At 38.6% G+C, this 12,565-nt stretch overlaps 3 protein-coding genes and 1 non-coding gene across 7 annotated transcripts; 1 reads left to right on the plus strand and 3 right to left on the minus strand.

The window, feature by feature from the left end:
- Window positions 1-435: 435 nt before the first annotated feature.
- Window positions 436-3,046, minus strand: LOC137958713 (probable serine/threonine-protein kinase PBL12). 4 transcript variants are annotated; one of them, XM_068805806.1, is made up of 6 exons: window positions 2,770-3,046; window positions 2,484-2,658; window positions 1,362-1,529; window positions 1,094-1,245; window positions 892-1,016; window positions 436-719 (listed from the first exon to the last, which is right to left on the minus strand). In XM_068805806.1, the coding sequence occupies exons 1-6, from the start codon at window positions 2,929-2,931 to the stop codon at window positions 677-679; spliced, it is 825 nt and encodes a 274-aa protein (XP_068661907.1). In that variant the 5' UTR covers window positions 2,932-3,046; the 3' UTR covers window positions 436-676. The 4 variants fall into 4 exon arrangements, 2 of the variants coding, with proteins under 2 accessions (XP_068661907.1, XP_068661908.1); XM_068805807.1 differs by having other exon boundaries at window positions 436-770; XR_011114008.1 differs by having other exon boundaries at window positions 436-770; window positions 892-1,241; window positions 1,362-2,161.
- Window positions 3,047-3,057: 11 nt separating this feature from the next.
- TRNAM-CAU (transfer RNA methionine (anticodon CAU)) lies at window positions 3,058-3,129 on the minus strand. The gene has a single exon. It is a non-coding gene; the product is annotated as a tRNA-Met (tRNA).
- An 893-nt stretch (window positions 3,130-4,022) lies between these two features.
- On the plus strand, window positions 4,023-6,897 carry LOC137959305 (uncharacterized). Its single transcript, XM_068806709.1, has 4 exons — window positions 4,023-4,294; window positions 5,920-6,008; window positions 6,334-6,511; window positions 6,626-6,897. The coding sequence occupies exons 1-4, from the start codon at window positions 4,121-4,123 to the stop codon at window positions 6,689-6,691; spliced, it is 507 nt and encodes a 168-aa protein (XP_068662810.1). The 5' UTR covers window positions 4,023-4,120; the 3' UTR covers window positions 6,692-6,897.
- A 1,148-nt stretch (window positions 6,898-8,045) lies between these two features.
- On the minus strand, window positions 8,046-12,420 carry LOC137959795 (protein SET DOMAIN GROUP 41). Its single transcript, XM_068807150.1, has 6 exons — window positions 11,731-12,420; window positions 11,605-11,647; window positions 11,369-11,472; window positions 10,591-10,689; window positions 8,720-10,022; window positions 8,046-8,448 (listed from the first exon to the last, which is right to left on the minus strand). Exons 1-5 carry the CDS (start codon window positions 12,418-12,420, stop codon window positions 8,841-8,843), a joined length of 2,118 nt encoding a protein of 705 aa, XP_068663251.1. The 3' UTR covers window positions 8,046-8,448; window positions 8,720-8,840.
- Between the last annotated feature and the right edge of the window lie 145 nt (window positions 12,421-12,565).

Here is a 12,565-nt window from a genome sequence, read left to right on the forward strand (position 1 = left end):
AAAGCCAAAGAAGAACAAGTGAGGTTTAAAGTGAAAATTGAGGTTTTCGAAGCCTAGAGTAAATACTTAATCTGTTCTTTGCCATTTTCACTCTGATGGGTTCTAAATGAGACAGTTCAAGAAGAGGGAATTACTAGACCACCATATCTTCAGCTAATTACACAAATAATTACTAGTCCATCATATCTTCAGCTAATTACATGAATTAAAATATTTAAATAAGAAGAAAATAATTTTGAAATAGCATTTAATTTTGTTTTCACTAATACAATATACTTTATGCTTTATTATTGCTTTTAATTCTGAGATATCAATCAGCAGTTAGTTTTGTCTGATAGGTGAAAGAACTTCTGAGATTTGTCCTCGCCATCCATTCACATAAATGCAGAGTCCCTATTATTGATTAAACCTTTGGTAGAGATTCCAACTGAACATTCTGTAGGGTTATCTTGCTAGATAATGGAGTTACAGGCGAGCTTTTTGATATCTGGCGTTGTTCCAAACTGGTTAGCACTACCTTCATTAAAGGCCTGTGCTGGGGATCTGTATGGAGACACTGGATAGCCAATGCAGCTGCTGCTTGGGCTCCTTTCTTGGAGTATTGGCCTTCTAATCTTGCATCAATTATTCTCAGTGCTTTCCTATTATCACTTAGCAAAGGTCAATTAGAGTCTCTTCAACTCCCTCTTCTTCCATTGCTCGTTGTCCTGAAATTAGTTCTAAGAGAACAACCCCAAAACTGTATACATCACTCTTTACAGTTAAATGACCTGACACAGTGGAAAATTTTACAAGGGAAAAGAACTTCAGAACAAACTGGGTTGGTTGAACTAGTGAACCCTTATGATTTGAAATGTAAAAGTTCTTTCCAAAGTAAAAATATAGGATTACCTGATGCTACATATTCTGGGGCAGCATACCCTCGGGTCCCCCATTATTCTAGTTGAAACATGAGTGTCATCCCCGCTTGGGCCATACCTTGCCAGTCCAAAATCTGATAACTTTGCATTGAAATCCTGTTTTTCTAAGAATATTAATGCTGGATGACATGTAAATGAAATAGATGAATTAATTTGTTCGCTTGGGTTCATACGATTTTATGGTCTACCAAATCAAGGAGGACATTGGAGGCCTTCAAATATCTGTATATTACATTTCTCTCCAAATTATGCAAGAAGGTCAGACCCCTTGCAACACCAATGGAAATATTAATCCTTGTGCCCCACGAGAGAGGCTGAACACTTCCTACAGATAGAAGCATGTCGTTTCATGCAAAAGAGTTTAGAAATTGATATATTCTTTGAAGGACAGATAAAAGAGTAAAGATCCTTGTGATTCCTCAAGGCATCACATTGACTTACTTCTGAAAAGGTGATTCTCCAAGCTACCCCGCTGCATGTATTCATAGACTGGAAGCCTGTTCTTAGACTCCATGCAGTAGGCAATGAGCTTCACAATTTTTTTCATGGCGGAGCTGGCCCAAGTAGTTGACTTCTGTCTGCCAGCATCCATGGAAGTCAGCTGAAGAGCTTCAGTTAGAAGACAAATGTTAAGGTCTTTGTGATGCAGGACAAGGAGTGAATTTTTAATTGTTGTATACAATGCCGATTAGCTGTTGGATTAGAGAGGAAAAGGGAGAGAAAATAGAGAAGAAGAAAGAAGAATTGGGAATTGAGAAGAATAATTTAGAAGAAAAATAATAGAGAAGAAAGAAGAAGAGGGGAAGAAGAAGAAGAAAGGGAGGGAGAAACCAGAAATAGGGAGGTTTTATTAATTCATCTTCAAAGCTGCATTCAATATCTATAACAACCTATAAATTAAGAAAGATAAACTAAAAATAAAATTGATATTTAACTGTCCTGCTTTAGTTTTTTTATTGCCACACCAATTCCACAGCCAGGCTTAGTAGGAGCTAGAGAAACCTCATCCAACCATCCTTTGAAAACATATCCAAACCCTCCTTCCCCAAGAAGAGAATCAGGTGTGAAATTTCGTGTGGCAATCTTTAGATGATTGAAGCTATATGCTTTCAAAGATGGTATACTGATCTTATCCGTGGGGACAGAATATGGAGCTCTGTCCACCGAGGATGAACCTTCAGTTTCACTCCACGAAGATGATCTCTGGCTGAATTTAGACGGCCAACTCTGCTTCGAAGCCTCTGTAGCACAAATTGAGAGTTTATGTTACGCCATTTGAATGTTTATCGCATGTCTCAGGTAGAGATCACCAATTGAGATATAAAGAAAAGGTTTTAAAGATCCTATATGAAGTGATTAAAAGATCTGAAGCATCTGATTATATTGGGAATACAAATTTCAGCACCGATTTCCACCAGCACTCGAAAGGTAACAATGGGAAGAGTAGAGTTCACAGAGCAGAAAGAAGAAAGAACTCACAACTAAAGTTATCTATAAACAGTAAATCCAACACTTGTCAAGGAATGCAAGCTTAATTCCAGAAACTGAATACAGAAAACTAACCGGAGGAAGTAGGATCAGACACAGGAGGTTTATAGCAGCAGTTTCCCATGGGATCCACTCCCCCCTTAGCGCCAGCGCGCCGTTTATGGAGGCAAAATTCCAATCGGGAAACCATAAATCCCAGCAATTGCCTTTTGGAGAGACAGCTATGTAGATCATTTATGTTGGTCATGCTCTGAATTTCCATTAAAGGAAAAAAAACAGACAAAAACAGAGAGAGGTCAACCATGAGGTCCCACGAATTAACTTTTCATATCTCGACTCAAGCAGATGGAAGCAAATGTACCCAATTCACATTGAGAGCTGGAGATATCAGTTCAGTGGCTTCCAAGCTCTTCTCCTCCGGTCCCGGAAACTTCCGACAGATAAAACCCTTTTCTTTTGCAGCATGAAAAGCGTACAAAGCTTCGGAACCGCGAGCATTGATTACTAGTCTGCCCTGTCTCATGCAATTGCTATCAAGCAAAAGCTAACTCTTTCTGGATGGAAATGAATCGGCAAGTAAGGACTTGTCAATCTGGAGAGGTGGTGAAGTGTAAAACAGAAAAATAGTGGTTTCGGAAGCTTTCCCTCTTATCAGAGCCAGGTTTCGATCCTGGGACCTGTGGGTTATGGGCCCACCACGCTTCCGCTGCGCCACTCTGATTTGTTGTTAAATATAACGGGTAAAATATATAGAATATTATTAAAAATTATATGGTGACACATAGGTTTTAAGAAAATAAATATTTTATTAAAAGAAAATATTTATTTAATAAAAGACCTGGAACGTAACCAAAATCAATTTTTATTTCATTTTTTATATTTTTTTTATTAAAAAATTTTCTGGTACTTATTCCATTACTTGTTCTATACGAAAAAGAGGTATTTTATTATTTATTTATACTATTATCTATAGGTAAATATTAACTTCAAAAATCTTTAAATACACTAAATTTATATGAACCTAAAATATAAAAAATATTTGATAAATTAATTAAAAGGCTATCTTATCTAGAGAGAGAATTAATCATATTTACCTTAAGATATATGGGTAATTTGAGCAAGGGTTGCCCTTTATTATTGTTTATTCTATTTAATAAATAATACAAAAGTAAATATTTAATAGTATTTATCACATAAATAAAGGGGTAAAATGTTACGGTCTCAGATCTGAAACATGGATTCGTAAAGAGGAAAAAGATAAGACGAAAATCAAGTCAAAGGGTTTAACCTAAATCAATATTTGACTTTCACCCTTACAAGGTTTAAGATAAAATATTATAAAAATACTCTCATAAATAAAATATTCCAAAAATACCCTTATGATCTATTAATTCTTTAATTGAAATAAAATAAATAAATTAAAAAATAATATTATTATTACGTGCATAGAACATAGAATATGTAACAAATTAGAATGGTGTTTATCACATAAGTAAGTTTTTGTTTGGTAAATCATTGAAATGTATTTTATGTATGCTTTTGTCTTTTTCTCTCTGCTTTCCATACACAGCCTCCTGCGGGGTTTCCAGGTTTCCAGATTTTTCCAATAGGATAACTGAATTAAAAAGGCGGAAAATAATGCTAATGCACGTTTGCTCTCTTCCCGTAAAATCGTCCCTCGGCGTTTCGGACATCTCTCTTCGTCTAATCCAATGGCGATTTCCTCCACAACCGCGACCATTTCTTCTGTCACTCTCGACCGTACCGTACCTGTCAGTACCCCAAAGCCATCCCTTTCGACTTCGTTGCCATTCTTGCCCTTTCGAAGCCATTCTTCGGGAAATCGACGGGTTTCTTCGATGCCCCAGCGCAGAATCCTTCCTCGGGCAAGTTTTCTACTCTCTAGCTTTATTTTATTTTCTTTCTTTTTCTGGGCTCGGAGTCTTCATATTCGTTGTCGGTTGCTATGAAGTTGCTTTGTCTTTGGTGGTGCTTGAAGTTGCATTTATCTTGGACACTAGAATGGGGAATTTTACTGGACACTATTTTTTTTATGTTACAGTCATTATCGTAAAACTTGTTTGTTTTTAAGGTACTTACTCTAGCCTTTATTTGGATTTGGATTCCCTATTCAGTTCTGAGTTCTGACTCTTGGTGGGATTTTTGAGGATAAAGAAAGCTTTCAATGATAATAAAAGTAAATGGCTGGGAAATGGAATAATTATGCCCAAAAAGGCGTCAGGTATCTGTAAACCCAATATGATATAGCTTAATGCGTTTGAACTGCCCAGTCCGGTTGAGTATGTGTTCTTTTCCACGTGCGATGGAAACATGTCCTGATCTTGAGTTTATTTCTTGCTCTTAGAAATTTTTTGATCCGTTGCTGCACCACATATTTTCTTAAGAGCCAAAAGATTGAGGGAAGAAAAGGCTTAGCAGGATTTGATGGGTCGAAGTAGTGCTTTTAAGTAATAATTGGAATGGCTAAGGTTCTGGGTAGAGGTCATCCCTTGATCCATCATTTTACCCCATTTTTGTACCTATATATTTTCCCAATCACTTGGGAGTAGTGAATGAGATTATATGCAAAATGGGTGAATAGGTGAATAAATGGGTTATGTAAATTGTAGAAAGCATAAACTAACATAATCTAAGACATCCTTAAGCAGATATATTTAATATTGTGTAAATAGGTTAACTGTGTCTATATAGGGAAAGGTTGAGTTTATGAACTACCTTTCTTGATATCCAGTAACCAGGTAGTCAGGTATTGGGTAGTTTCTATTTATATTCGGTCTACTTTATTATGCTAGTGTTAGACAACCTTCCCAGAATCCTTATGTGGATAAGAACTGTTTTTCTATAACCATTTGTAAACAGACTGGATAAAACAATAATATGGGGCATAGAGTGAAAGTGCCTGCATTAGGTTCTAGATTTTAGGATGTCATATAACTGCACCTGGGATATCAATTGAGGTCTACAAATAGGAAATTGGATGTTGTTGCCTATGTCAGCCTCCTAGTGAAGATTAATGATGGAGCTGAGGAATCAAGTTTGGTAAATGTCACTGACTTGGTTATGTGGTAATGTTGGAGGTCTATTAATCTCCAGTCAATGTTACTCAAAAGAACAAAAAGAGCCTTCATAACTGCGAAAACTAAATTTTGTTCCCTAGTCGTGGTTCTCAAAGAATTGAACCAAATCAGGTGATTCTCATCAGTCAAAGAGTCAGTAGTGTAAGTAGTGAACTTCTATTTCTTTACTAGCCTTATGTTCTATATGGAATAGGTTCTTGAAGAGCAAATTTGAAAAATTTCATGAGGAAAAGTACAAAAAGTCTATTCTCTTGGTTTCGTATTTTCCAACAAAAGCGGGTTTTGTCTTTCTTCCGCCTAAATTACATAGATTGCAGACACTTTATTTTATTTTAAAGTATAGATGAAAATAGCAGATATGTTCGATGTTTATAGGTGAATTCAACTTCTAATGTCATTCCTACTACTTGAAGGTTCAAGCGAAGAAGCAAACGTATTCTTCATTTGATGAAATGTTGGCCAAATCAGATAAGCCTGTTCTGGTTGATTTTTATGCTACTTGGTGAGCAATTATGTTTTTCTTAAGAGATTGCTTAACTGAGCTAGGATTTCGTTATTTGATGTGGGTTACAGCAATATATGCACATTTCACCAGCTGTTTCTCTTATCCTTCTTATCTTTAATGCTTTATTTTTATAATTTAATCATTTCAAGAATAAAGTTAAAAGCCTAGGAAGTCCACAACAATTGCCTGCATACTCTCTTTTGTTTTACTTTGGCAACACTTTGTAAATTAGGACCCACAAATACGGATAAAATTAGAAAGAGTATCGATTTTATAAATAAACCGCCTTGCCCGTCAGTAACCTTTTTTGTCCAATTTGTAGGTGTGGTCCTTGCCAATACATGGTGTCTGTTCTCAACCAAGTAGGTGCAATATTAAAAGATAAGATTCAGGTGGTGAAAATTGACACAGAGAAGTACCCAAGCATTGCCAATCAATACAATATAGAAGCGTTGCCTACATTTATCATTTTCAGGGAGGGGAAACCCTGTGACCGTTTTGTAAGTCTTAAATCCCCCAAAACTGTAGTTTTCTATGCTTTAACTTGGCTTCTAGGCAGTTTGTTATTTTTTAATCGCACGTAGGTTATAACTGCCTGATATAATCATGTTCAGGAAGGAGCTTTACCTGCAGATCAGCTAATGCAACGGGTTGAAAATGTGCTGAATGGCGCTCAATAGTTCAATGCTTGTTTTCATCTGAAATTGCCTTTTTCTTTTCTTTTTTTTTTTTTGGGTCTTTTCCTTCTGAGCAACTTCTGTGATATAATTTTTTTGAGTAGTCTTTGTTGAGGCCACATGGAAGATGTACATCAAAGTTTCACGAATATATTACAATCGGGTTCGTTTACCTCAAGCTGGGTAGAGACTTCATTAATAGTTTCAAATACCTTTAGTCTTAATTCTTAACACATGACTGACTAGTGCAATGTGATGTTGATACAATGAATACGTTTTCGTTTTTTTCTGAAGCTATAAACCAAAATCTGAATTACATTACATCAACTACGGTAAGCTTTAAAAGAAGCAGTGACTGTCTTAAATTTGCGAGAAATTCAATTCTGTTAACTCAACCATTTCATCCCATTTTTCCACTATAAATGTGCTCACACAACAATCCCTGGATGAAAGAAGGAAGCCCCTGTCTTAACAAAGAACAGGCAGCATGGCCCTGTCGTCTCTTCATCTGTTGATCATGTTGTTAGTGGGTAGCTTCGCAGCGTCCGCTATGGCGAGGGGCAACCAGCAGAGTCTGCCACCGATCCCACCTCCTCCGGATTTGGCCGGTGCGGCCGCCACTAACGACACTTTCGAACTTCCCCCGGAGGAGACCCCTGGAAGCCCTACGAAGAAGTGCTTGGAACGGCTCACCACCGAGTGCGCCAACGTAATTGACGAAGCACTGGCAACGAAGTCACTCAACATCAGTCGTCAGTGCTGCAAGAACGCGTTGGTGATCGGCAAGACATGCTGGACCCTGTTGATATACACCGAAAGTGATGATCCATGCCATTTCTTACGTCAGGTGATTAACTACTGTGCCCAAGAAACGAACCAGCCGCGGACTCCCCCTCTCTACGAGAGCGTCAAGAGCTGTGATTACCAGAAGACACTGGAATACAAGAGAAATGCTGACACAGAAGGGTTGGTGTAAATAGATTTCCACATTTCCGGCTGCGTTCATGTTCAACTTTATAACAATATTAGGCTGGGGGAAGGAAAACCATGATGCTCCAATTAGCGTGGAAATAAGACGGCTTTCATGTTCATCATAGCTTATCGATATCTTGAAACCCCAAGTATTTTCTTATACGATTCATACGTTATTATTACAAGGGCAAAGGGCATTTTGACAAATCCATGGTATTCAGACTGCTGCGTTGTGACTCGGTCTGGTTGACTGAGAGTCTCTCAGACTGGCACCAAATCGGACTGGAATTTCATGCCGGGTCGAATAACCATGTATAGAACATCTAATTTAACAAAAATGGAACAAAATTTCATTGAAAGATATCAAAATTCTGCAAGACAAGAGAAAGGAACCAAACACAACTGCCATTTGTATTTGGAGAGTTCAAGTTAAATTCACAGAGCTACAACATGAAAACCCAACTCTTTCTCGTTTTGGTGTTGCATCCATGGGTATTGGCTACCTCCAGCCGTCATTAAAACATTGGACTTATCAAAGACCCAGCTCTGCTCTGGTTTTAACATCAGATGGGTTCCCTAATGCCGTTGGTACAGTCGCATTTGTGCTCCTGCAACTGTCCCTAAGAAAGGCAGCTCTTCCACCGGATAAAGGAGCAATTTGTAAGCACAAGTATGAAATGTGGGCCACTCCAAACCCATCCTACATGAAGAAGGTAGTGTTTTTATAGCAGTTGCTCCGCTTCCTCTGATAATCTTCAATTGACTCCCAACTTCAATGTGTCATTTTCCTGCCACAAGTGTACCATGTACTTTAGATCACCATGTTCAGTTTTAACAAGGAGTTCGAATGTCAACATTGATCTCCACTGTTGTTCTTATGTAAAAAGGCCATGCTCAACGAATTGAATCCACAGAAGGTACAGCCAGAGAGCGGTGAATCATTGTTTACTTTGGTTCTTGCTGCTATAGTAGTGTGTTTAAGCTATTTTTACATTTTCTGAGTACATCTACTACTGATAGGTTTAGGCACATTTGAAACTAGCCAGAAAGAAATAGTACCTCAGTTGGCATACAAGTCTATGCTTCTTGTTCCTTCCCCAACTTTTGCTTTACAGTTGTTCTTTCTTGAGACCGTGGAAGACCAACTCAAGCTTGTTCTGAATCTGATAAACTCCTTTGACTATTTCGTACTGAAACCACCGTATTTACTCATGGTTTGAATATCAAGGACGAGCTCTCTAGCATTACCAGCCAAATGAGACCCAAAACCATAGCATACAGTTGCCAGGAAACCACCATACAGCAAGCAATGAACAGCCAACTCATACACAAGTCGCCATATGGTCTCTTTGTCACAACAAGTAAGCTTCTGACATCCATCTCTCCTTTCAAACCAGCTGAAATCAACAGGATCATTGATGAAGGTAAGGTATTGTAGGCCTTCAATTAGGAACGGCCACAAACACTGAGAGGTCCTCTTCATACAATCATAAAACCCTTTACATGTCCCTTCAAACTCCTCTAAAAAGCACGCATCTGCTTCAATGTTGTAATGCAAAGAATGTGAGCAAGAAAGTGGACGAGACTTAATACTGTCTGAACCCTGTTTCAAGCTTCTAAGAAGTCCAAGTAAAGTTTCACCAGCGCTAACCCAAAGCTGTGCAGCCGATGCAATCAATGATGTCTCAGACAAGAACAAGTGGTGAACACCACCTGCAAGCAGCAAAGAGTATGCTGCTGCAGTCTTGCTCAACTCAGTGGCTTCTGATAGACTAGTTTCATCTACGCCAAAAGCCAACTTGCCCTCAGCACGTACCCTGTAGGCTGATGCTAGTGTCACAAATGCCTTGAGAGAGACATAATGCAAAGGGTGCAAGTTCATGGTTCTGTTATTTTCTGATATCATATGGTGTGCATGCTCATTTGGCTGTTGGTAACCTTCAGCTAGCGTAGCTTTAAAGATGTCATCATGTGAATTAATACTAGGAACATGAGCAAAACCAGATTTGAGATCAGGGTGGAGAAATGGGCTTGTTGATTTGGGTTCCGAATGTTCCATTATCATGACAGCTAATAACGACTCATCAAATAGAATTTTTCTTCCCCCACCTCGATGCAAGTTCACATCTAAAGTATTTGAAAAGGAGTCACCCAAATGACATAATCTGTAACTTGAACCTTCTTCTTCTTGGCACACTCCATGTATTAAATTTTGAGATAGAAAGATTTCTAGTCTTTCACAGCAAGCTTCAGCATCTCCATCAAACATGTAGTTATTTATTGATTGCTCCAAATAATCATTCAGCTCCCACCATGTTGCGCTACCATAGGAGAGTGAATTTGAAGTTGAACAAGTGTATGCCTGTCAAACAGAAAATACTACTAAATATATCTTCAAGTTAAGGTGAAAAACTCCAAGTGACTCAGCAATATACTGATCCGTGTATAATCAATCAAATATAAATATTTATGAAGCTAGAATAGGTAGGAGTATTACTTACAAACAACAAGAAGAGAACATGATAAGTATCATGACTAATAAGTAATCATTAATATTAAGAATTGCCAAAGCTCCAAATTTAGCCTGATCTAATGTGTATGTTGAATTTCCGAAGAAAAAAAAAATACTTTACTAACTTGTTGTAATTTGAGTAGAAATAAGTAGAATCCAATTAAAATCAAACGACCTTTATCCCAGTCACACTAAGTTAAATACTAAAAGATAAGTCCTATAATAATTAAACAACTGAACAAAAATGGAAAGCTAACATAACTAAAACACTTTTAACTGAGACTCTTCTGTGAGATTTCCTTCACTGAGACTCTTCTTAGACTCCAGCATATTAATTCTGGTTTTGTGAGAACCTTTATTGTGAGAGTCATGCAAGACTCTTACATACCTGTTCTTCAATAGTGTATTATGATTTTACCTGTAAAATGAGATCAACATAATTCGGTGATGATGCATGGCAGCGGCGACAGCAACACACAAATCGGTAATTTGACCATAGTTCTGAGTGCCTCTTCTCCTAAAGATACATAAGGAAACCATTAAGAGGGTAAGAATGAAGGAACAAAATCAAAATTATGGCTGGTTAAACAGTAATAGAATAGTGAGATTGCACAGAAACTTGTGCCACTAGTTTTGCTTCTTTTTTCTTTTTTTAATAATTTGGCTAAATGATACAAAATATTTTGTTTCCCCATTAAAAAAATCAAATTAACAGATATCCTTGTAAAGAAAGAATAGAACTTCATAAGCAATGGTATCTAACACTCAACCGAATAGCTTCTGTTAGTGTCCTAGTACAAACAGATCTAACTCAGTTGCCAGAATGAGAAAATGAGAGACAAGCAACAGTAGGTTGACAAAATACTGGTCAATTTCTACTGTTGTAGTAAACCTACAATAGCTAAGGGTATCAGAAATCAACAAAGCAACTCATACTCGAAGCTCAAAACAACAAAAAGCAACTAATTTTCAATAAAACAAAAGCTAGCCCGGATTTTGTAGTTCAGGTTTACTTTTAAGGTCTTGAACTGCTGGCACAGGTTTTACCTTGATAGACAACTGAAGCAAACGGATTAATGTATTTCCTAAGACTGTTCTTCAAAACATTCAGTGAACACGGTAAATTATCACAGATTCACTGTGATTACCTGATAATTGAAGCATCTAAAGATTGTACTGAATAACATCAACCTTACCTTCGGTTGCAACAAATCGGTATATCCCAGGCAGACCTTCTCTCCTTTCTTTATTGGCTTTATGCTTCGCACCACTATTCTTGGCCCATATTTACATGATCCTACTAGAAAAAGGAAAAGAGAAGAGTGAATTGCATAAAATCTGTAGCTTTTAATGGTGACTACAAATCAAAATTCAGAAACAGCCAGCACTGTGTTGTCAAGAAATGGAGGAAGAGGAAAGAAAGAAAGAATACCACCATAATTAAATTTGCTTTCATCAATATTCCATGTCTTCAACTGCAAGCAGTATTAGTTCCAAAATGATTAAACTCCTTGTACTGTTTTAGTGGGTGATCCACAAGAGAGAAACCAATACTCACTGTAGATTCTTCACCAAATGCCACGACCCGAGGAACCGATTTTCCCGGCAATTCCGTACCAGGGCTCGCCAATTCGAAGCGATAACAAGAATTTGGCGCGCAGTTGTGGTTGAACCAAGAAAATCCCGGTCCGTAAACGGCGACGCCAACGGCAAATCTCCCCTTGACCAGAACCTCTACTGCGTTGGTGAGCACCAAGCACAGCGTCGTCTCCTCCTTCAAAAGCTCGCCTTCCTCTCTCGAATCTCTAACGAGTGACATGAGCCTCCCTCCTTCCAAATTCTCGAACTTGTCGCGGTTCGTCATCAACCCCGAGACTCTCGCCTCCTGGAACGAGAATCCAAATTTTTCGAGGGAGGAGAGAAGACGGAGAGCGAGGCGGAGGTCAGCCGAATCGTCGTCAGAAGAGAAGGAAGGGTCAGATTGGAGGAGGCGGAAGAAACGGCACTCACCCGACGAGAGGTGGGTAGCCGAATCGGCGTCGCAGCAATCGCGTGAGCAATAGCGAACGGGACAGTTGGCGCCGCAGATGAGGAAAACGGGGTCGGCGTGGTGAGCAATGTCAATCGAGCGGAAGCAACAGGAGCAGTGGGAATGAAGATGGGAGTCGCGAAGGGCCGCGGCGAGGGGTGCGACCGGCGCCGTCAGGTCTTCCCCAATGGCGACGTCGCCGGCAGCTCTCATCTCCATTTTATTTTCCGGTAACTTTCTTCTCTCCGCTTCGGCGTGTGTTGTTCCAAAGCTAAGGCCCATTTAAGCCCAGAGTGGGGCAATTATGGGTATTAGGTAGTTAATGATTCAATAGAAAACCTTGTAACCCAATAGAACAAATTGG

The sequence above is a fragment of the Aristolochia californica genome, unplaced genomic scaffold, assembly GCF_029961685.1.
Source record: "Aristolochia californica isolate CCGP_79_NKW_82.1479 unplaced genomic scaffold, dmAriCali1.0.hap1 SCAF_3, whole genome shotgun sequence".
NCBI classification, from domain to species: Eukaryota; Viridiplantae; Streptophyta; class Magnoliopsida; order Piperales; family Aristolochiaceae; genus Aristolochia; species Aristolochia californica.